This window comes from Mesoplodon bidens (genome assembly GCF_964165515.1).
Source record: "Mesoplodon bidens genome assembly, chromosome: 14".
Taxonomy (NCBI): domain Eukaryota; kingdom Metazoa; phylum Chordata; class Mammalia; order Artiodactyla; family Ziphiidae; genus Mesoplodon; species Mesoplodon bidens.
This window is the reverse complement of record NC_138170.1, coordinates 42,882,329-42,907,353: the sequence shown is the minus strand read 5'-3', so window position 1 is coordinate 42,907,353 and position 25,025 is coordinate 42,882,329. Positions and strand designations below refer to the sequence as shown.

Here is a 25,025-nt window from a genome sequence, read left to right as displayed (position 1 = left end):
TTCTGAAAATGCTTATTCATTCAGTTCAACAACTTCTAATTCTTAATAGGATGAAATATAGTGAGAAAAGACCAAACTTTTTCAATGGCAATTACAGGTAATGGCCTTAATATCAAGGCTAGCAGCAGAATTTTTGTCTTAAAATAAGATACTCAGGTGAGAGAATATTTGTCTGTTAGCAGAAAAATTAATGAGAACTATATGTCATGCCTGGTACACATTCAGTTTGTGATCGATATTAAAACAATCAACTCCTTTGTTTAATAATTTTTAGAGAGCAAGATTCTCTAAAATCTAAATTTTACAATTCCACGTTAATAATAACAACATCAGTTAACACTTACTGAACACTTGCTATGTGCCAGGCGCAGATGTAAATGACTTATTCATTCAATCCCCACAAACCATGTATTATTTGTATTGCAATTTTACAAATTAAGAACTCAAGAATTTTAAAGAATATCTTTTAGATTTTCATGACAGGATACAACGATACCCATTTTGGAGTATAAGAGTTTGATCCAGAAAAGGTCAGGAATACCTCACACATTCAGCATTTATTGGTGCCCACTCTATGTCAGGTGCAGTTCTTACCCATTTATAGAGGTCAATTTAACAGTAACCTTGGGATGTATCATTAAGTTTACCAAATATAAAACTAGGGAGTGATGAGAATAACCGATCTGTTCAAGGTCTCACAACTGAAACTTTAAAATCTATTATTTCCTTTAAATATTTTTTAAACTAAAAAAAAAAATTACCTTTTAGTTGTTCCTCTGTATCTAGTCTAATCTTGTTAACGGCTTCATCTCTGGAAATCTAAAAGTTGAGGTTCAGTTATTATATTTAACATTTCTATTTTTTAAATTATTATACAATTAATGCATTGTAATAGTAATCAGATTTCTGTAATGGTAACATTCTTTAAAATATTGAAACTGGTTATTGATTTGTAGGGAATATTACCTGTTTAATTCATTTAAATGTATTTCCACACTTCCCTAAAAGTTTTCCCTAAAACTTCCTTCCCAACAAAAGGAGAATGGAGAAGCAAACAGCTAGGCTTTTATTTAGCTTTCTGCTTAGAGATTTTTCATGAAAATAGGACAGATATTCATAAACAAAACTGGGTAAGCTATGACAAAAAAGAATTCCCAGAACAATTATATAAACAAAATTCAGGTATACCTACTTTATCATGTTCATGATCTGTAAAAACTGCGTAGAGTTTTTCCATGGCGAGTCTATTTTAAGCACAAAATAAATGTCAGCATATTTGGAAACACTAGGCAGTGTCTATTATAAACAAAACTGAAATATTTAATAATAAGCTAAAATATTTAACATTTCATAAAGAATTAAAAATATGTATTTATTGCTCTATTAACACTGCTAATCTGTTTACTATTTATAATATGATACAAAACACAAATTTCTTTCTCCTCACATCAAGGGAATCACACACATGCCCTCCCTTCTTAATTGTTCAATTAATTTCACCTTAGATTTTTCTTTCTCTGCTGAGTCTCTCTCGTATGACCAGTTGCTTTTTTCTGTTCTACGTGTTTTGGCTGTTATTGCAGGCAACGCTTTTGTTGGGGACAGTGTATATAACTCTTTAATCTCTGAGTAATGGCTGTGAGACTCATACTAATGGAAATATTAACTTTTTCAATTTATTTCAAATAAAGTGAAATAATTTTCTGGTCATTCATTCATAATTTACTGAGTGCTTATGTGCAGGCACTATTATAAGGACTGGGCATATAGTGGTGATTGTATTTCTTTTCAAGAACCTCAACAGTTTCCTTAGATATTCAAATATCTTATGCTTTATATACTCTTTTTCCTTGACACAGAGAGATATGAGGATGATCTGAATCTTCACCAGTAAACTCAATCTCCCCTTTCCTTTGAGATTCAAACTTAGGCCCTTCAAGAGGGATGTGGGTTTATCCTTTTTGAAGCATTAGATTGGTATTTATGGCAATGACTCTTAAAATAGAAGGGTGCTATTTAAGAAGTAATGTATGGACAATGCTTCCGTGAGAAGTTTTTTCTGAGAGGAAATTAAATCTGGTGACACCTTCATATTTTCTTTTGTACAGATGTTCTTACTTATGAGCGTGTTTCACAATCTCTGGCAAAGGGACAAATAACTTCTGAGGTGTCCTCTTGGCAACACCAATTTCTTTTACCAACTGCTGGATGCCCTGAATTATTTGTTGTGTATATTTTACTCCCACTTTGATAGCATGGCAAAAGTCCTGCTGTAAAATATTCTCTGCAGAGGCTTCCAACATGACTAAAAAAAAAAAGAAAAAAAAAAAGGACTGCCATTGAACCTTTTACCAATATAGCATTTTCAAATACCATGACATGACATAAATACTACAGATGAATTTTATTAATCCTTTTTGATTTCTTTCCTCAGAATCAGCATAATTCCAACATATAACAGTAGTAAATGAATAAAGAAACCTTGATATTTGAAGTTAGGTTTATATTCTTCATAAATTTAATGAGAGATTTCTCATAAAAATGAAATGGAAAAGAAAATAAACTATGCACACAATTTTTTATAACAGCTTTGCTTTATAAGATATAATTCAAATACCATAAAACTCCATCTTTTTTTTTTTTTTAAATATAATAGTGTTTATTTTTACTTGTTGACAGTTTGCTTTATTTATTTATTTATTTTTGGCTGTGTTGGGTCTTCGTTTCTGTGCGAGGGCTTTCTCTAGTTGTGGAGAGCGGGGGCCACTCTTCATCGTGGTGCGCGGGCCTCTCACTATCGCGGCCTCTCTTGTTGCGGAGCACAGGCTCCAGACGCGCAGGCTCAGTAATTTTGGCTCACGGGCCCAGTTGCTCCGCGGCATGTGGGATCTTCCCAGACAGGGGCACGAACCCGTGTCCCCTGCATCGGCAGGCAGACTCTCAACCACTGCGCCACCAGGGAAGCCCAAAACTCCATCTTTTAATGTGTACAATTGCATCTTTTTTTAAAATGTATTTAAAATGAAATTTTACAATATCAGCACAATGGGTGGCCAATAAATGTTTCCTGTTTAACAATATTTGATGTGACCTCCCACTTAATTTGGTCATTGTCACATTGTCTAATTCTTGCACAGGTGGGGAAATCTTTGCAGTGATACTGTTTCAAGTAAGCCAACTAGAGAACCCTAGCTACTACCATAAAAAGGTTGTTTTTATAGTTCTGTAATAGTAAAACTCCTGTGTAAAGCAGGAAAGCTCCAAAGTAAGGCTTCTAGCATGGTATCTAGCTAAAATCTATTCAGCTTTGGCTTTAGTTTCTACAAGGCTGAATAGACTCCTGCCAACTTGTGTGATATGACTTGGACCCAATATTAACTTTAACACATGAACATGGGGTCAAATGTATATTTGGTATACCTTGACAAAAGTACAGAGTACTGGCTGAATATCTTCATGAAAATAGTGATGCGGAAGTCATAAAATGGATGCTGGTAACTTCTGAAACCAGTCTCCTTACAGGTTGGTTCTGAATCACGTTCAGCCTCCTTATAATTACTCAAGACTACCCTGTGACGGTTTAAGCAGTTTCTGGTTTCATTCTTCCATCTAGAGAGGAACGGGTGAGAAGAGCCAGCTGGAAGGCTGCCTATCAGGTTTCTGTGGCATGCCACAGATACAGTAAAGATCCTTAGTTCATTCCTCCAATATCTATTTAAAATTAGAGGGGTTCAAATTCTAAGGCAGATAGAGGCTATATGACCATTTAGAAGCAAGTTTATTTTGTGTCTTAATGGTAATAGCAGGTATTAACTGTTTGCTTACTAGGTACTAGGTACTATGCCGGGTACTTTACAAACCTTGATTCTAATCATAATGGCCCTGTAAAGAAGCCAAATCGATTTACTAATTGGAATTAAATGAACATTGTAACTTTCAGCAAAAAAAATTTCAGATGGAGACCAAGTGAACTTCAAATAGTAAACCAATACTCTGCTCAAGGCTGTTTCTGAGATGCTCAAATATGATGTAGGGGTCATTCATTATTCAGAGCCTCCCCATATCTTTGGAATCCTCTCTGTATTTCAATAGTTCCACACCTTCTCAAGGTAGAATCCAAAAACCATTTCCTTGCCTCCCTTGTAGTCATGGATGCAGATGTGTCACACTTCTGTCCAATAAGATGTAAGTGGAAACTGCTATGTGGGGACTTCTGGGAAAGTTCTTTAAAAGGGAGGCTGACTTACTCAGAGGGCACACTCGTTTTTCTATTCCCCTTTTTCTTTTTTCTTCCTCCTGCCTGTAAGTTAGAAAAGTTGGCCAGAGCTCTGGTAGCCTGTTCATAAGTATGAAGATGTGGGCCACACCCTGAGGATAGCAGAGTAGAAAGCTAAGAAGAATCTAGATTTCTTAAGACATTATGGAGCTGCTGTAATTGTCCTGGACTTATTACCTCTGAATTTTTGTTACTTGAGAGAAAAATAAGTTCCTGTCTTGTTTAAGCCTTGTTATTTAGTTTAACCACACAATCCCTAACTAACATGTAGACAAGCAGTTTGTAGACAGACAAGCAGTTGTGTAGACAATACACAACTCCTGTTTCATGTGTTTTGTCTATCATATATATTGATAGTACCTAATTCTAACTTATTACTAACACTCCAAAAGAAGAAGCTGGAAGTGAGGTGTTTCACACATTAATTGTACAAAAAAAGAACTAAAAGTTTAATAGTTTACGTTTCATCAAAATGTTCCCACATTAGAAGATCTATTGTCAAAAAGTTCCAGACATCAAATGTCACATAGTAGAATAAACTGCTAAGAGACCTTAATTAATTTGTCCATGGTTAACTGCGGCAGATGCTGGGTTTCAAACCCAGGTCATTTGGACTGTTAAAGCCCATTCTTCTTCAACAGAACCATCCCGATTTTCATTCATGCAATTATGACATTTTAGTTAGAAGGAGTGAAGGTGGCCCATGGTCAGAGCATTTCTTCTACTTTATTACTAGTTTTCCACCTACTGGAAATATGATACCTCTTTCTCAGAGGACAACAGACTTAGAATGACTGCATTAGCTAAATTAACATATTTAAATGAATGAAACAATTAATTTACTACCACAGTTGGAACTTCAAATTTTAGACTAGCTTATCTGTCTAAAAATAATTACTAGAATTATCTTGATAACGATTCAATTAGAGTGGTATAACAGTCCATAATTCTAGGTATTGTTTGATATGAATCAAGAGCGCTACCAAAATAGGGCAGCAATAAAACAAAAATCTTCATGGCTAATTAACAAAGCGCACATACAAAAAAAGAGTTTAAATACATTTTTAAGAAGCCAGAACTTGTAAGTAAAATCCAGAATAAATCTACCACTTAAACTACTTACCAATCTGACTTTTAGGTGCTCCAGTAACCACTAAATTTAAAGTACTGGAAGACATTTCTTTTCGTGTTGGGTTAACAACACATTCTCCATCAATCATTCCTATTCGTACTGCCCCTAAAACATATTAAAATATTGGCAACTGTTTAATAAAAACTCAAGTTTTCAAGACATCCTAGTGACAGCTTCAATCCCTGTCTTCAATTGTGGACACAGTAAAATCCATATTTCTATCATGGTATTTAGGGCCCACAGATTATACTACCTCACCCTACCTCCGGCCTTACTGGAACACTCAGTTGCTCAAGTACACCATTTCTTCTACATCTCTGTGATTATGCTCATGTTTTTCTCCTGGTCTAGAATGTACTTTCTCTAAGGCAAGTGCTTACAATCTGATCCTACTAAGGTTCAGCTTAAATGTCGATAACTCTGAGGAGCTCTCCTTGACAACCTGACCTCACAAGACTAAACCCGCCCTTCTCTATCATTTTCTTAGCACTCTGACTACACTTTTATAATATTGTTTATAAATATCAATAATTATTTGTCTGTTTCACTTATACTGAAACCAAGAACTGTCTCATTCATCTTGTACTGCTGATGCCTAGTCTGCCTTAGTTCCTTCAGTGCTTAGCTAAGTATCTGGCATTTAGGACACTCAATAATTATTTACTTGATGAATCATTTGTATATTGCATGATTATAACTTATAAGAGCTGTAAGTTACAAACATGTTTGTATTATCCTGAAAGAGTATGTACTCTGACAATTTCCCAGTCCAAAAAAAGAGAAAGTCCTCTAACAGAAGAGGCAACAAAGAAGTCACAGTATCTAAAAACATAAAATAGTCTTTAACACCGTAATATACTGCTATAAGAAACAAAACCCAAAGCAAAGAAAAAAATGTCTCAAAATGCTGAAAGGACTCTTCTTAGAATGTCATTTAATTCAACTCCCTAAGAAATAATAATTGAGAGCCAATAAATTTATGCCCTTCCTATAGCATGCTTACTTTTATTTCTTGAAAAAAATGTTTCTTATTTTCAGATCCTAACTTACCAATAGGTCCATTCCAAGGAATATCTGATAATGAGAGGGCTACAGAAGCTTTAAGGAAAAAGGAAAAAAATAAGAGCTGAAATAAAAATATTTCATCGCTTAAAAAAAAAACAACAGTAATAATTTTAATCTTTATTTTTATACTTACCACCATTAATTGCTAGGACATCAGGTTCATTAACACCATCTACTGCTAACAGATTGCAAAGGATCTGGCGCAAGGGAAAAAATTCAAAGCACTTAAAAAAAAATCTACTTGATTTGGGAGGATTATCATTTCGATTAACATCTTGTCCTAAAATATAGGAGCACTATATGGTTAAAAGCAGGGCCTTTGTAGTCAAACCCCTTAATTCTGGTTATCATTTAACTACATGCTTGACCATTGACAAATTACTTAAATTAAGCCTCAAAAGTTTCCTTATCTTTAAAAGGGAAAAATAACAGCATCTTCCTAAACAGTTCTTAGGAAAATTATAGGAAATATTGTGCGTAAAGCATTTATAATACTGAGCATGTTGAAAGTATTCAGTAAATGTTAGCTATGTTAGTAAATGTTACATAAAAATATTGTTGTCTTATGTTTGCTAAGCATAGACAAATAAATTACACTGTAATAATATGCCTATTTCATGTACTTAGGAAAATAACTTCTTGAGGCGGTGACATCCTTGCAAAGGGATATTTGCAAGGCATATTTATTTTTCTCAAATACATAAAATAGTTACTTAATTAAAGTATATGGGTCATTATTCTGAAAGAAAGTAATATTCAGAAAAGTATTAAAATATAAGAAAGTAGAGGTTTAGAGGACCTAGTGATAAAAATAGGTAATAAAGATTAGTTGTGTCAACTGTCCTAGTCTGTTACTAATATGACCTTCAAGGCCCAGCCTGAACTGTCCCCACCCACCTCAATCACTCTAACCTTTCTTCAGATTTACCAAATTCTTTCCTGCCTTAGGGCTTCTGTGCTTCCCACTCCATCTTCCTACACTCCTACACTGGCTAATTCCTACTCATAATTCAGGTATCAGCTCAAATTGACACCAAATAAATGTTAGCTTTTAAAAATTATTGTTTTTTAAAAAACTTAATGTAAAACGTAGCAGGATCACCAAAAATTCTTATTTTGTACTGTTTATAATGTTTAGCCTAGGAAGTATTAAATAGAGATTCATTAAGTCATTTTTGATTGACCTGGAAACAAATAAAACTAAAACAGAACCTACCTGTGTATCATAAAAGTAGCCTGCTGGAAAGAGAGGTCTAATTGAACGATCTGCCAAAAGCAAAAAAAGAAAAGACATTAAATAGTTACTGACAGAAGTTGCTTCACAGTTTAAAACTTTTCCCTCATTAAACAAGCTAAAAAATAATATAACTAGCCATTCAATAAAACAAAACAATAATAACAAAAACAAAACCCTTGGACTAATTTACTGACAGGGTCACAGATAAATGTTAATATACATCATGCCCTAAAGATGAAAAACTAGCAGGGCAAGAGCACCCAAGTGTAAAATTGGGGAGCAGCTTTTCATTCTGGTTCCACAGGCATCAGAATTCATTGCTTATGTGTTATTTATTTATATAAGCAGAGGAAAGAGACTTAACCAACAGTAGACCAAAAGAAAATCCTTCCTTTACTTTCTGTGTCTGATGAATGCATATAAATATAAAGTAGAAATTTTGGGTAGAAGAGCTATAGACTACAAATGATCCACAATATTTAAGGCCGTCGAAGATTTGAAAGGTTATAAACATATTTCAGTAGTTGACGAATATAATGCTTTCAGGAATTACCATGAACATAAAAATGGAAAATACTCAGGATAGGTTCAACAGAGTAGAGGTGTGGGCCACAGAATTTACATGATTAATAGAGATTCATTCATTTGGTCAACAAATATTTATTGAATGCCTATTTTGTGCTGGGCAGTATGCCAGGTATAGGGGATTCAGTATTAAACAAACAAAAAGTTTTTTCTCTCATGGAGCCCACATTTGAGTGAGGGGATACAGAAAGTAAATAATCTTAGGCAGTGTTAATATAGTGAAAGAAAATTTAAGAGATACTGTAGAATACAGATGGAAGAAAAGAGATACTAACACAGGCTTATCAGAGAGGGTTAATGCCTCTATCTTAATATCTTACCTATTACTCGACTTGTAAGAATTTCTTTATCAGAAGATCCAATCTCTCTTCTAAGATAGTTTGTGGGAATTCTACCTGCTGCAGCAGCCTTCTGTCTATAGTCAACCTGAAGTAGCAATGAAAAAAATACAGTTCATTCGACTGCTTTTTGTAGTAGCAAACTATTCCCCAGGAATTACTATATAGATACAATTCTCCTGAGGTTGCAACAGCATATTACAGACTAAGAGTGGAGAATATTTTGTTTACTTTTAGTGTTTTGTATCTCTTAGGGAAAGAAGAGCTGATAGAAATGTTTCAGCAAATGGATTTTTAAAAAGCCTTCCACTTAGTCAGGTGACTGTGTAGCCTCCCTACTTCCCACAGTAGCTTATCCTGGTCAAGTTCAACATTGCCTTTTTGTTTTACCTCTCTTAGATATAACTGCATTCCCCTTTTCATAATAAAAGAAGCCATAAAATACTGATGAGCTCTTTACTCTTCACCAAACATATACTTGCAGACTCATACTAAAGGGAAATTTATGAAAGCAATGAATTCATTGCTTATTAAACATCAAAATACTTGTGCACTTCCACTGTTTTTGTCAACTTAATGAACTTGGACCTTGTAAAGTATGCTTACCACTAATGTGAGAATTGGTTATGAAGCAATCAGTTTAAATTCTTTTAATGACTCAATATCAAACAATTAAGGAAAATCCTCTATTGTGCAAAGTTTACACTTTGTACTCAATAGACAATGGATGAAAATACTACAAATTCTATATTTATGCTATATTACAGTTCAGAAAAATCAGCAAATACTTACCACCAAAGGCATGAACTGGGAAGGTGAAGGTTTTGTTTTACTGACCGCTGTGACCATCACTGCAGTGTCACCTGACTTAGTTAAACATAAACAACAACACTGGTAAATTCATTTAAAATCAGATATTAACATATAAGCAGTGAATGACTGAATCCTCCCTCAGTTAAATGAAGGGAAGAGAAATGTTATTCCACGACACAATGACTATGAAAATAATTATTCACAAGTAGTCCAATTTTAATCCCTTCTGCATGATCATGATCTGTATTAGAATAGTCACTAAGTTTTTCAAAAGCAACAGAACTAAAGGGAAAAGGCTCACTGATAGCTTAGTCACATCCAATCATATTTTCTACTTATTAGGAAATTTAGACTATAAAGAAAAATTTCCCAAGTATTACTATTGAAGAAACCTGTAAAATTACTTTCTCTAGAAAAGCATTACAGAATTTACAAGAATAAAACAGAACCCCAAGTTTGGAAGAGATCTTAAAGTTCATTTAATATACCTAGTCCTCTGACTCCCTGGTTGTCTGGAATGGTTCTGACACTAGAAATGGTCTGAATTAATTTCCAATACCAAAATTCTACAAAGTTACATGATGTTGTAAAGATATTCAGTACCAGTCTTGATAGCCATTTTTAAGATGAAAATTTAACAACTTGAACTTTTTACCTGTACTATAGCAGAGCCATCTGCAAATCTGGCCAGTTTTCCAGAGGATATTTCTAATTTTCTGTTTAAAATAAAAATTCAATACAAAAGGACTTAGGTCATCAGTACAATTCCCAGCTTAGTATAAAGCAATTAAAGATTCTAATAGAAGAACTAATGGTTGCCAAGCCTCACAGGCCCCCAACCAGCAAAAAACAGACTAAAAAGGGATAGAGTTCACTATCATTATTGAAGATACAGGGGAATTTAAGAGCTGCTTTAGGAAAAACATAGAAACCAAGGCACAGGATAATCTGAATGACACAGTATTTCTGGGGTGCAAAAGCTTTCTTCTTCTTTTTTTTAAAATAATTTTTATTGGAGTATAGTTGCATTACAATGTTGTGTTAGTTTCTGCTGTACAGCAAAGTGAATCAGCTATACGTATACATATAGCCCCAGAAGCTGTCTTCTTAAGTGTTTTTCCCATTTACCACCTTAGTCTCTTGTTTTACCACCCTCGCCTTGTTGATTAAAGTAGCCTTTTACCACACAAACTGGATCATTTCTCTCCTTAAATCCTTTAAAATTTCCCTCATTGCTTTCCAAATATAAACTCCAAGACTGACTGCAGACACCTTCATTTTCTACAACGGCGCCAAAGATAAGTCAATGGGGGAAAGAAACAGTCTTTTCAACCAATGGTGCTGGGACAATTGGATATCCATATGCAAAAAAGTTAATACAGTTGGACCCTTCCCTTGTATTATAAATAAAAATTAACTCAAAATGGATTATTGACTTAAATGTAAAAGTTAAAACTATAAAACTCTAAGGAAAAAACAGAGGAATAAATCTTCATAAATTTGGGTTAGACAATGTCTTCTTATAGATGACATCAAAAGCACAAGTAACAAAAGGAAAAAAATAGATAAATCTGACTTCATCAAAATTAAAAACTTTCATGCTTCAAAGAATATGATCAAGAAAGTGAAAGAAAACCTACAGAATAGGAGAAATTATTTTGAAATCATATACCTGATAAGGGACTTGTATCTAGAATATGTAAAGAATTCTTACAACTTAACAATAAAAAGAAACCCAGTTTTAAAAACTGTCAAAGGATTTGAACAGATGTCTCTTCAAGGAAGATCAACAAATGGCCAACAAATAATGAAAATATGCTCAACATCATTAGCCACTAGGGAAATGCAAATCAAAACCACAATGAGATACTGTTCACATCTATTAGGATGTTATATGTTGATAACGATGTGGAGAAATTGGAACTCTCATACACTGCTGATTGAAATGTAAAATGGTGCATCTGCTTTGGGAAATAATCTGGCAATTCCACAAAAGGTTAACAAAGAAGTACTATATGACCCAGCGATTCTACTCCTGTATATATCCAAGAGAAATGAAAACATATGTCCATGTAAAAATCTGCACATGAACTTTCACAGCAGCATTATTAATAACAGCTCCCCAATGGAAACAACCCAGATGTCTGCCAACTGACAAACCAGTGTATCAAGGAAGAGAGTACGGATACTGACAAGGATGAGCCAAGGAGTGGACTATCCCCACCCTGGCCCTCCCAATTGTATCAAAGCCCTTGTATAAGCCCTCCCAATTGTATCCCAATTGTGTTGTATAAGCCCTCCCAATTGTATCAAAAACCAGGAGAGAAGTGGAGCCAGGGAAGCACTGCTAAAACCTTCAAATGCTAATATACAGCATGGGTTTGAATTGTAAGGGTCCACTTATGCATGGATTTTTTTTTTTAGAAAACACAGTCTTCGGTTGGTTGAATCATCTGATGCAGAACTATGAATAGGGAGGCCTGACTATGGGACTTGAGCATCCTTGGATTTTGGTATCCATGGTGGGTCCTGGAACCAATTCCACACAGATACTGAGGGACGACTGTATTTACAATGGGGACTGAATGAGTTGGTGAGAGATGTTAAATGTTGAACCATGTGAGTGAATACCTAATCAAAAAATACTTTTGAAAAAAATAAATAATAAAAAGGATAAGATGAGCAGGGAGATCCTAATGTTGGGCAGAAGAGTGGGAGGAGGTAGCTTAGGAAGATAGAAGGGAAAAGAGGAGCCATCTGCCACAGGAAGTGGAACTCCAGGGAGAGAGATATGCTTAAAGAACATCTTTAGAAACACTTGCAAAATGGTATGGAATGTAACCACCTTACTCCAACTTCCACCAAGAAAAATTCAGTCGTATTGATACAAAACTCACCCCACCCCCCCACCCCTGCAAACAAAACAAAACAAAACACCCACCTTTAAGATTTGGCCTTGCTTTGTTGCTAACTCACATTTCATCTTTTCATTCCATCCACAGTAAGTTATTTGTAGTTACTCAATGCACTCTCTCACTTCTCTGCAATTGCGCTTGCCATTTTCTCTGCTACCTTCTCCTTGCCTTTCAGGATTCACCTTGAACAGTAAGCTTTAGGGTGTGATAAACATCCCTCAGTGCTCCTTCAGCACCCTGTTCATACCTAATACCTTTCCCACACTGATTTTCTCAGCACTGAACCTCTGTTTATCTTACTTCCTCATCAGACTATCTCTATTGCCTTGTAACTCAATATCGTAGATGCTCAAAAATAACTTGTTGAAATGAAAATTAAAGTTATCCCAAAGGTTACTATAAGTATTAAATACATTTACCACAATAGTATACAACCTCCTAGGGCACTGTAAAGAATACATATAACAAGTATAAAGTATGTGGTACATAGTAATCACCCAAAAAGTTTGCTGCAAACAACAAACTTATGACAAAGAAAATATTTGATTTACCCAGCAGGTATGATATTTATGAATCTCACTGTTACAACACACGACACAGGTTTAAAAAGAGGTTACAAAAGAGGTCCAGGTTGACTAATAAATGAAAGATTCAAAGTAGATTATTGATGAAAAATTTGGAAGGCTGAGGCTAATCTTGTTGCTTTGAGTCCCTCATGCCTAACAAATAGGAAATGTCTGTTGAGTGAAATGTTATGGGGCATTTCTTCAGAGAAGAATAAATGTTCAGTCCTTGAAGAATGGAAGAGATATCTTTTCCCTCAAAAAATCAAAATCAAGGAATGCCAGAGGTGGAAAGACCTTAGAGATCATCTAGTCTAGAGGTCAGCAAACTACAGCATGTTTCTTTTTTTTTTTTGTATTTTATTTTATTTTATTATTATTTTTTTATAACAAATTTAATCAGTTATACATATACATATGTTCCCATATCCCCTCTCTTTTGCGTCTCCCTCCCACCCTCCCTATCCCACCCCTCCAGGCGGTCACAAAGCACCGAGCTGATCTCCCTGTGCTATGCGGCTGCTTCCCACTAGCTATCTACCTTACGTTTGGTAGTGTATATATGTCCATGCCGCTCTTTCACTTTGTCACAGCTTACCCTTCCCCCTCCCCATAGCCTCAAGTCCATTCTCTAGTAGGTCTGTGTCTTTATTCCTGTCTTACCCCTATGTTCTTCATGACATTTTTTTTTCTTAAATTCCATATATATGTGTTAGCATACAGTATTTGTCTTTCTCTTTCTGACTTACTTCACTCTGTATGACAGACTCTAGGTCCATCCACCTCATTACAAATAGCTCAATTTCATTTCTTTTTATGACTGAGTAATATTCCATTGTATATATGTGCCACATCTTCTTTACCCATTCATCCGATGATGGACACTTAGGTTGTTTCCATCTCCGGGCTATTGTAAATAGGGCTGCTATGAACATTTTGGTGCATGTCTCTTTTTGAATTATGGTTTTCTCAGGGTATATGCCCAGTAGTGGGATTGTACAGCATGTTTCTTTACAGCCTTTCACCTAAGACTGTTTCTTACATTTTTAGACGGTTTGTAAACACACATGAATATGTGACACAGTATGCAGCCCACAAAGCCTAAAATATTTACTATCTAGCCTCTTACAGAAAAAGTTTGCTGAATCTTTATCTAATTCAGTCTCTTCATTTGGGGGGCAGAGAGGGGAGGCTGGGGGGACCTGAATTAGTGAAGTAACTTGTTCAAAGATCATTCAGTAACTTAGGGAGGAAGTCTTGGATTCAAAGCCAAATTTTCTGGCTTTAGTATGAACTAGGATCAAAGTTTTTTTTAAAAGTACATGTGAAAGGTGTAGATATATAAAGTAAGCATTAGCCGTTTCAGTTATTCTAAAAATGAATCCGGTAGTTTTTAAAAAGTGATTTTAGACATGAATTCTGACAAACAGACCCCTAAAGAGAGTAACGGTTTGAAAAACAAGTTCAAAATCCACCTAGCCTCATAGTACTAGCTTTGGTTGACTCTGAGAAAGCTACCTAACCTTCTCTGAGCCTCTGTTGTTTTAATACATTTACTACAGGCTTAAACATGAGAGTATCATATAACCGGCGTTCAATAAACTGACCTTGCCCTTCCCTTCCTACCCAGGGTCATACAGGCCAAGCTTTTTAGGCAGTAAACTGAATTGGATGACGTAAGTATCAATTATCAACGCATTATCTTTTCATTTCATAGCCCAGGAGTCCCCGAAAATAAAGGGAACGGAAATCAGGTGGACAGACTCAGCTGGGGAAAAGAAGCCCGGAGCGGGGCAGAAGGGAGGAACAAGAAGCAAAGGGCACGAGGCTGAGACAGCGCGAGAAGGAGGGTGCCAAGAGACAGACTCAAAACCCGGAAAGGGAAATTTGGGATTTAGGTTTGGGATAAAGAGGGGGAAAGAGACCTGGCGTGTCGGATTCGTACTCTAGGAGGTGAAATGTACTCGGGCTGGCCTGTCATGACGCCTTGTGAAAGAATAGAGAACGCACACCGTTCCTTACCTGCTGCCTAGGTCCACGGCCACGGTTCGCGACCCCGCGCCACCCCCTAGTGCTCGCACCTGCAACTGGGTGAGTGTCCGACCCAGCCCTGGCAGACGGAGGGGACCATGGCCCAGTGGCCGGAGCCGGAGGCACGAGCAGCAAGGCCTGCAGGCCGCCATGACACCCGGCAAGCGCTCAGCCCGGGCTGCGCCCTGATTGGCTTACTCAGCAGGTAGTGGGCGGAGCCTAATGCAGTTTCGTTTCCGCGGTGTAGTGGGGAACGCCGGGGAAGCGGGTACCCGGCCGCTTTCTACGAAACCTAGAGAGGGCCAAACCTATCTGAACGCGATTGTGACTTAAGCAGTCCTTTCAGTATTAGCCAATGAGCAACAATTAGAAAAATAATGTGGGCTTTTTGGTTGTTTTTTGTTTTCCTATCGTAGTTTAAAAGAAAGTCCTAGAATAATGTAAGTGTTTAATAAGTAAATATAGTAGTAATAGAAGTAATCAGAAAACACATTATTATTTGACTTATGGGAGCTGAGAATTAGGAGAATTTGCGTAGTGGGCCATGGAAAGAGATCTTTCTCTCTCCCCTCCTCCTCCCTGGCTTTTATTTTATAAATTCAAGCAACAAATATATTACTACGAAGGTTTGCGTTAATTTATTTCTAGTAAGTTAATTTCACTTCTTGTTGACCTATATCATTTTATATATCTTTATGATCATTTTGGGTTCATCTTCCTTTCCATTGATAATATTTAGCAGTTTATTCCTCTGCCTGTTTTGGTCAAGTGTTAATACTTTCTAAACCAACTCTTAAATGCAAAGTGCTTGCTATTAAAAAAAATGTTTTGGAAAATGAAAAAAGTTTTTGGAATTTGAATTTGATCCATTTCTAGGGGGTGGATAAATTTCTCCCACCCCTCTTAATCTGCCTGTTGGAAAATCTTTACGTGGTTTCTGGAATGAACCAAATGATCATTTTTCTACTATGAGGGTCATATTACTCTTTTAAGTTCATAATCCCATCCCCCCCAAAGAAATCCAAACAAAATCCAATGCACATTCAAGCAGAGTTTTAAGAACAAAAAGTGTTAACTCCAGACAGACAAATTATAATATTTGGTGGCAAAGCAGCTCCCTTATACCTTGCTCTCAAGAGCTATTATCACTGATTTGGAATTTCCATGCCAATAGAAGGGATTACTGTTAACTCTATTTATAGGTATTTAGTGTTAAAGTAGTTTTTGCCTCTTCCTCTACCTTTGACTTTACCTTGTTGCCAGTGTTTCCAAGACCATTCCATTGAGACCTGTTATAAGGACAAATCTATGAGAATCTACCTGCCACAATTCAACATGATTTTAGATTTATAAAATAAGAATACTAAATCACCTTTTGGTAGAGTACCTAAGTACTATGTAATCATTTCCATTTAGGCAGTATTGCCTAGTAGTTTAGAGCATAGACTTGAAGTTGTTACCAATTCCCAAAGGGTCAGTAACCCCTCAATGGGTCCTTTGCCTGGAGTTGCAAATGCCACTCAAATGAAACCAGGTTCAGTATAGCACAGTAGAAACTTTTATTGATTAAGGAATTGAGAAAGGAGAGCTCATGCTCTAAAAATACCTTCTCCCCAAAGAGAGGGGAGTAAGGGAATTTTAAGGGGTAAGAGGCAGATAAGTCATCAGGGTTGTAGGAAAGGGTAGAGATTTCCAGGGGCAGCTGGGGGTAGCTGGGGCATATGCAGTTTTCCATGCTTCTTTGCACAAGGCATGAATTGTGCCTAGCAGAATACAAATCCTCCCCTTGGGCAGAGATTGTAGCACAGTAATGAAGCAGAGGTAACTTTTGGATACTTCCAGGTCTTGTCTGTGTAGGTGCGTTCCTGTGGTCAAGTCAGAGCCAGTTCAGGACAGTTGACCACTGCATATCTCTTAAAGCACAGCTGCAAAACAACTCTGTCGAACACCAGGTGATTTGGAAATAAAGAGATAAATCAAGGCAAGGATCCATTAGCTCTCAGGGACTGGTACGAGTGACAAAGTATCTCCCTTCTCCATTCCTTGATGAATGAATAAAGTTTCTGCTGTGCTATACCAAATCTGATTTCATTTGATTGACATTTTCAACTCCAGGCAAAGGACCCATCGACCCATTGAGGGGTCTCCAACCCATTGGGAATAGGTAACAAAGTTAGCCCTGAATGGTCCCAGTCTTGGCTTTGCCATTTGCTAGATGTCTGGCCCTATCTCTCTGAGCCTCAGTTTCTTCATCTATAGAAATGGATAATACAAATCTCAAAGGATTTTTGTAAAGATTAAACATGACAGAGGATGTAAGATGTTTATCACAGTACATGGCACATTGTCAGCAACTCAGTAAATGGTAGATTCAGCTTTGATTCAGCCTTTTAAAAAAATTTAATTTAATTTATTTTTTATACAGCAGGTTCTTATTAGTTATCTGTTTTATACATATTAGTGTATATATGTCAATCCCAATCTCCCAATTCATCCCACCCACCCCCCCGCCCCGCTTTCCCCCCTGGTGTCCATACATTTGTTCTCTACTTCTGTGTCTCTATTCCTGCCTTGCAAACCAGTTCATCTGTACCATTTTCCTAGATTCCACATATATGCGTTAATATACGATATTTGTTTTTCTCTTTCTGACTTACTTCACTCTGTATGACAGTCCCTAGGTCCATCCAAGTCTCTACAAGTGACCCACTTTCATTCCTTTTTATGTAATTCAGCCTTTTCTTAATTTTCCCTCTAGTTTTCTCTGTTTGAAATACTGAACAACCTTCTTTCCTTCAGAAACTAACCATGGATCGGTTAGCTTTCATCCAGTTGGAAATGCTAGAAAGCAAAATGTGCACATTAAACCCAACTGTTTCCTCACACCAATCCAAAATAATTGAAATGGTAGTAATTGGATCATAAACTCCAAGGCAGATGTGGATAGTGAAATCTTGTGGCAGAGCATTATTATGAAGTAGTCATACAGATGATCAGGCTATGTTTACATTAAGCATTTTAAGACTGACGTAGAAAGAAACGTATAAAATGTTTAAATTCTTGCGGTTGTAGCTACTGAAGCTATGACCCATGAGGTTCAATCTGAAATTGAACCTCACATTCTAGGAGTATAGTTCTGCCAAGTCTAGTTTGACAGTCAAAATATAATTTAAAATCAGTTTCTTTACCTTGAAGCACATTAACAGTGATCCAATTTAAATCCACCAGCAATGTTTCTCAGATCTCCTTTTCTCTTTTCTTCAAACTCCAATGAACCTGCATCAAAATAGTTAATACCACTGAACCCTCTGAGTAGCAATTTCATTTAAGTAAAACACCATTGCATTAAATGATTGTTAATTAAAATTTAATTTGGTTTGTAGTTTGGTTTAATATTGATAAATAGTTATTTATTTATTTTAGTTTTATGACTAAGCTACCAGAATAAGGAGCTTATGTTTTGTATATTTGTGCATATTTAAGCAACATAATAAAAAGTATCTTCGGACACTGAAGGGATACATGGAATTTTTTTTTTCTTGAAAGAATGTAGCCTATTCAGCATTAAGAAAGTCTGCTCAACACCACTGCCAGAGGGAGCATCTTGATTAAACTTCTTCAATGGCTTCCTAAATCTTTAATCTACATGATAAAATCTCAACTGCTTTGTGTGAACTATGAACTTTTTTCTTATTTAGCCTCATCAATTTTGACTTACTACCCTACTTCTTTATCTCCCTCTCCTCATTTTATTTTATTTTATTTTTTTGGCCACATGGCATGCACGATCTAGTTCCCTGATCAGGGATCGAACCAGTGCCCCCTGCAGTGTAAATGTGGAGTCTTAACCATTGGACCACCAGGGAAGCCCCCCCTCCTCATTTTATATTCCAAGTAAACTGAACTACTTGTTCTTCTCTAACATATCACCTTTTCTTCTGCCTCCGTGCCTTTGCATGTATGATTCTCTGTGCTTTGCACACATCCCCTCTCAAGTGTCAGTCTTGCAAACTCAGTCTTCTGGTCTCAGCTTCAATACTATCTTCTCAGACTTCCCCAGGCTGACTTATGGGTACAGTCTATGTCTGTCCTCCCACTTTATTAATTAATTCACATAGTCATTATTTCACCCATGGAAATGAATGGGGGAATATGTACTGCATAGTGGTTAAAAGTGCTGGCTCTGGAATCAGATTGTCTAGGTTTGAATCTCACCTCTGTCACCTCTTAAACATGTGACTCTTGGTAAGTCACTTACCCTTGCTATACCTCCTTTTCCTCATTTGTAAAATGAGAATGAAAATAATATCTACCTCTTAGGGTTGTTATGTGGATTTAAATGCAGCCTTATTTTTATGGAACTAAGCATAGTCCCTGGCACGTGGAAAATGTAATATTTATTTATTTTTAATTAATTAATTAATTTTTGGCTGTGTTGGGTCTTCGTTGCTACACATGGCCTTTCTCTAGTTGCAGTGAGCTGGGGCTACTCTTCGTTGCAGTGTGCAGGCTTCTCATCGTGGTGGCTTTTCTTGTCGCGGAGCACGTGCTCTAGGCTCGTGAGCTTCAGTATTTGTGGCACGCGGGCTCAGTAGTTGTGGCTTGCGGGCTCTAGAGCGCAGGCTCAGTAGTTGTGGTGCACTGGCTTACTTGCTCCGCAGCATGTGGGATCTTCCGGGACCAGGGATCGAACCTGTGTCCCCTGCATTGGCAGGTGGATTCTTAACCACTGAGCCACCAGGGAAGTCCCAATGTAATATTTATTAAATACCTGCTTTATGTCAGGCACTATATCCTAGGCTCAGAGGATATAAGGGTGTCAAGACAGTCATAGGGCATAAAAATCCCTGCTTTATGGAGCTTGCAATATAGTATGAGAGATTGAGAAAAACACAACCAAACAAACAGAAAAATTAGAGTGTGATTCATGCTAAGAAGGGGATAAACAGGTGTGAAGATAGAAATAGTGGGATGAAGGCATAATTTACATCAAATAAGGTGCCCAGGGAAACACTTCCTGAGGAGGAAACATTTAAGCCAGCCTGAAGGATGAGAAGGAGATGGCTTCTGAGACATAGGGGCCAGGTGGGAGAAGCCACTTGCAGGGGGATGGTTACCCCTAAGTCAGGAAAGAATTTGGCTTCTGTGAGGACATATGGAAAAGCCAGTGTGGCTAGAGAGTGGTAAGCAAGAATGTGGCAGTCGCTGTCAAAACGGTAGGATCTGTTTCAAGGAGAGGACCTAGAGTAATAAGAGTAATCAGCATACCAACGATGTCACAAGCCATGGAAATGCATGATATCACCTAGAGAGAGGTTAGAAAGAAAGAAGAGGCCTGGGTCTGAGCCCTAAGGAGGGAGAGGCTGCCAAGTCTATGGAAGTGGAGCCAACCTTGTTGCAGGAGGAAAGCTAGGATGTACTATGCTAGGTATTTTCCATTTGCACCTGCTCCGTCCATTTACTACCCTTCTCAGCTCTGCCCTGTACCCCAAGGGGCTGATTTATGGATTGTAACACCCCGACTTCCTGGCCCTCTGACTTTTGGTTGGGTCAGCCAGTGGGAGACAAACAGCAGGAGATCAAAGGACTAGAGGAGATAGAAATTAAAAACACAGAACCTTAATTCCTTGTGATGTGGCAGTGACTGCTTCCGCCTGTCACTGCAGCACCTTCCAGGTGGCCCTGCTTGCTTGACTCTAGCTATCACTCCAATTACACTGTTTCTCCTCCTTGCTGCTTCAAGCCTTAACAGCTTCCTCCCATTGCCCATCTCTCAGTGCCTCATCGTTCCTCATTGTTAGTTCCAGAATCTGCCTTCCCCTCTGTAAATAGCCCTTTCATTAAATTCTCTTCAGAACTCATCTGAGTATGCCCTCTGTTTCCTGCTTCCCTTTCCTGCTCCTCAGAGAGGGTCTCTCTTCACTCTTTTGTGTCTCAGCGGTAGAACACCGTTACTTGTTACTAGAAGCATGTTACTCTGGAGGTGAGAGTTGAGGGGTATGCTGTTCTGTTTAACCCTCAGTCTTAGGAAGGTATTATCTCCCTGGATCTTGGGTGGGAGTAGCATTCTCAGTGCTGAAGGCCTTCTTCCAGGTGTGATTCTGGGCCCAGCATGTATTCTGCCTCTTCCCCAGAGGTAAAGGGTTATGTTGTTTCTTCTCCCATGTGCAGTGGGTTTTCACAGTGCATTAGGGTGACAACGTTTACCTTCCCACAGTGGGTAAGGCTTTTTTTCCTATGGGGAGGTAGGGGAGAAGGATCCAGTGGGCCTTCTGCCTTTCCCGCAGTGACTGCTGTCCTCCTTCTCCAGGATTGCACCAGGAAGGACACTTTCTCAGGCCTCTTGCTCTTATCCTAGGCTTTTTTGTGAGTGCCCAGTGAGGTCCATGGAGAAGAGCTTGTGAGTGGTTGTGAATTCGTCTTGTATCTGCAGTGTCCAGGGGTTCTATAGCCTTTCGGCAGCCCACGCTTGGCCTTTAGCAATTGGTTAAAAATGGTAGTTGAATTCTTCTTGCCAATGTCTTTTGGTGACTGTGCCAGGTAAGCAAGGGCTCATGTCCTGTCTCTCTTTGGAGGCTCTTATCTTTCCTTAGGTTTCAGATTACCTGGTTACTCTGTCATTTCAGCTCTCCAATGGGTTCTAGAAGAGTTGTGAATTTCCAGATTGTCGGTTGTTGTTGTTACTGTTGTTATTTATAAGGATGGGATGCTGTTTCAAGATTTCTGTGTCCTAAGCAGAAGCCAGAGGTCTCACATGTAATTCAAGACGTCTCCTCTCCACTAGTCCAGAGAGGTGAAGAAAAAGTAGAATTTGTCCTTTAATTATTTTATTTTTTAGCCTCATCTTGCCTCCATAATTTATGGTTCTTCCAGGATTGGGACAAAGGAGGAGAGAGCAGAGAGAGATGAAAGATTTCAGTTTCTGGAGCCAGTGGAGTTCTTATTTGACACCATCTGGTTTTCATGTCCCCCATTACTGCAGATATCCAAAACCTGGCTCTGATATGGGGTGTATTGTGGGACCACCTCTGCTGAGACCACCAAACTGCACAGTTTCCTAACGTGGATACTTTCTGGGTGACATTTTGTGACCTTCCCAGCTTCTGCTCCTGGTGTTCTATTGCACAGCGTCTTACTGCTGAGATCCTTTTGTCTTGGCTTTTCATCAAAATAGCTTCTCTGGGTTCTCTTGGCACACAAACTCACACATCCTTGCCCCCCAAACTGGTAGCACTGTAGCTTATTTCAACCACTGACCTCTTTTCTTGCCCTGCCATTGCAGGTGGCTCCAGTCAGTCTCTGGCCTCCAAATTCTCTTATGTGGGAAGCAGGCACTAGAGTCCGTATTCTTAAATGTCCCTGTATGACCACTTTGTAGTCGCAGGATGGACTCTCACCCAAAATTTGGTTGGATGTCAAGACTGATGTGACACCTCCACCCCCCCACCCCCCCATCCACATACCAAGTGAGTATGAAAAGGTGTATTACTTACCTAATAAGGCTTACGGGGGAAGCAAGATGGACTTCACAAGCTGATTTGAAAATGGCTTGAGAAAGCCAGGAAAGGAGACTGGCTTGGAGTTTTTATTGTGGTTATGAAGTGGGGCAGGGGTGAATGTCCCTATGTGTGGGTGGGCAGAGGTTTGTGTGCTTTGAATTTCCCACTGCTGCCAAAGGAGGGAGCACTTGAGCTTTCTTAACAGTGTCCCAGATGTAAGGCACAAGGAGAAGAGGGACAATGAGGGTTACAAGTCATCAGCAAACATCAAAAAAACTGGATTCAAATTCTTTATTCCAGTCCTCCAGTTCTAGGTGACATATGTCAAGCCTTCCTGAGAACTTTCTTACTGTGTTTGCTCCTATTTCATGGCATCACAGGGCTATTTTTTTTTTTAATTGTTTGGCTGTGCCACGCGGCATACAGAATCTTAGTTCCCCAACCAGGGATCGAACCTGTGCTCCCTGCAGTGGAAGCATGGAGTCTTAACTACCGGACGCCAGGGAAGTCTATTCTATAGCTTAATAAATGTTTAGTTGGGGAAGGAAATGATATTTTTCTAATTCTCTTTCAGTGGTTCTCTTGAGCTCTCATTGCTTAGTTTGGTTGAGGGTGGGATGAGCAGGAAGGCTCTGTATTCCTCCATGGAAAGGGCAGGAAAATGCCACATCTTTCCTAACTAGGCTGGCAAGTCTCTACCTACATAACTTTCTTTAATTCGAGTTCCAAATTGTTAGTGTCCTCTGTTTTGGCTGGAATGGGTGATGGGAGTTGATAATCATGGACTGGTTCTGCTGTCTTGGATCTTGTAGAATGTTGGGGTAATTATCACTGGTTATTTTCATTTTTGGAGCCTTAACCGAAATTCTGGTACAGTAGGAAAAGTCCTCATTTAACATCCTGTTTTACACATAATGGGAGGAAAGTTTCCTTCACTGAAATGGGAGAGAAGGTGGGGATAGGAGCAAATGTAGGTGAGTTTGAAGGCTTGCCTAAGGGAGAATCAAGGAAGTTTGTCTTACTTCAGTATCTTTCATGAAGTTTGAGGTAAGGCCAGTAGCTGAGATTTGGGGGTTGGGGTAAAGAGAAGATGTATGAAGTTTAGGAAGAAAGTTATTTTGGGGGATAGAAAGTGAATCTGCTTAGGAAGCATGATGGGATTGCCAGACATTGGTACGTGGCTGTGTGCTCTTTGAGATTTGTGATCATGAGTTTCAAGGGAAACCAATCTATTCATTTGGGTGAATTTTTTTTCTAGCAAAGTTTACCTGTTTGGGGCAAGAATGGAGAAAGTGCATGGTTGGATTCATCTAGAGATGGGGTTTCCTAGGTGCTATGGACTGAAGTGTGTTTCCTCAAAGTTCATATGTTGAAGCCCTAGCCCCCAGTGTGATTGTATTTGGGATGAGGAAGTAATTTAGGTTAAGTAATTTAGCTCAAGTAATTTAGGTCATAAGGCTGGGACCCTGATAGGATTAGTGTTCTTAGAAGAGGAAACACCAGAAAGCTCTTTCTCTCACTCTGCCATGTGAGAACACAGTGAGAAGGTGACCATCTACAAGCCAGGAGGAGAGCCCTCACCAGGAACCAAAGATGCTGGACCTTGATCTGGGACTTCTAGATTACAAATCTGTGAGAAAATACATATCTGTTGTTTAAAGCACTCAGTCTATGGTATATTATTATGGCAGCCTAAGCTGACTAAGGCACTGTGCATGGATGACAGAGGGAGAAAGGGGCAAAGGAGTTGGGGATATTTACAGAGGAGTGATTATAAGGATGGGACTATGAAATCTAGGCTGGACAATAGCTCCAAATATGAAGTCAGAACACTGATGAACAGTGAGAAATGGTGGGGTCCATGGACTGAAGTTTGAATTATAGCAGTGGGAATAAAAAATGTTGGTTGTTTTCAAGGTTTACGCATGTTGAAGTATATATCAGTATTCTTTTTAATGGCACAATATTTCATTGTATGGGTATACAATTTAGGTATCTGTTTATCAGTTAATGGATTTGGGGTCATTTCCAGGTAAATGATTCAATAGATTTTTTTTGAGTGAATTTGTTTTGGACTTCTGACATTTTCAGTTAAAAGAGTCCCCCAGAATACATGGTAGATGTTTATGTAATATGTAATGAAGTGGTCTAGACTATACTGCCTCAAAATAGGCCACGTTGGCATAAGGATTATTTTGAGCTGAAGGAAATTGAGAACCAACAAATATAAGAAAAGTTCTGTGCCCTCCCCTTATCTGCCTAGAAATAGGGCATAAATTTCCCTTTGTGAAGATGGCATAAAACCCCCTCCCCCTTCTTCTGTATCACGATGAGGAGAATGACCCTTATCACTGGAAATGGAGGGCTGGCACTGAGATGAATCTGCATAAACAAACCTTACTAAAATAACTCTCATCTTCCACTGGTTTCCCTCAGTTTATCACTACTAGAAGCCCAAACCCCCCTTTCCTTAGTCTATTTGCTTTTCTACAATTTATCGCACTTTTTAAAAATGTTACAGTCCCTGAGTCTAACTGATTCTTTGGGTTTTCTATGAAGCCTCCATGCATG

At 38.1% G+C, this 25,025-nt stretch overlaps 1 protein-coding gene and 1 long non-coding RNA gene across 2 annotated transcripts in view; one reads left to right on the top strand and one right to left on the bottom strand.

The window, feature by feature from the left end:
• Positions 1-15,249, bottom strand: part of PNPT1 (polyribonucleotide nucleotidyltransferase 1) — a 39,093-nt gene extending 23,844 nt beyond the window's left edge. Inside the window, exons 1-11 of the mRNA XM_081254820.1 lie at positions 14,947-15,249; positions 10,102-10,162; positions 9,426-9,500; positions 8,616-8,721; positions 7,690-7,739; positions 6,607-6,670; positions 6,459-6,506; positions 5,400-5,513; positions 2,119-2,305; positions 1,193-1,244; positions 762-819 (exon numbers count right to left, since the gene is read on the bottom strand). Coding sequence (XP_081110946.1) covers positions 762-819; positions 1,193-1,244; positions 2,119-2,305; positions 5,400-5,513; positions 6,459-6,506; positions 6,607-6,670; positions 7,690-7,739; positions 8,616-8,721; positions 9,426-9,500; positions 10,102-10,162; positions 14,947-15,107 — 976 coding nt within the window. The 5' untranslated portion in view covers positions 15,108-15,249. The remainder of the gene's footprint in view (positions 1-761; positions 820-1,192; positions 1,245-2,118; positions 2,306-5,399; positions 5,514-6,458; positions 6,507-6,606; positions 6,671-7,689; positions 7,740-8,615; positions 8,722-9,425; positions 9,501-10,101; positions 10,163-14,946) is intronic.
• The window catches only part of LOC308628160, a 211,697-nt gene that overhangs the window by 35,855 nt on the left and 150,817 nt on the right, over positions 1-25,025 (top strand). The window lies entirely within an intron of this gene.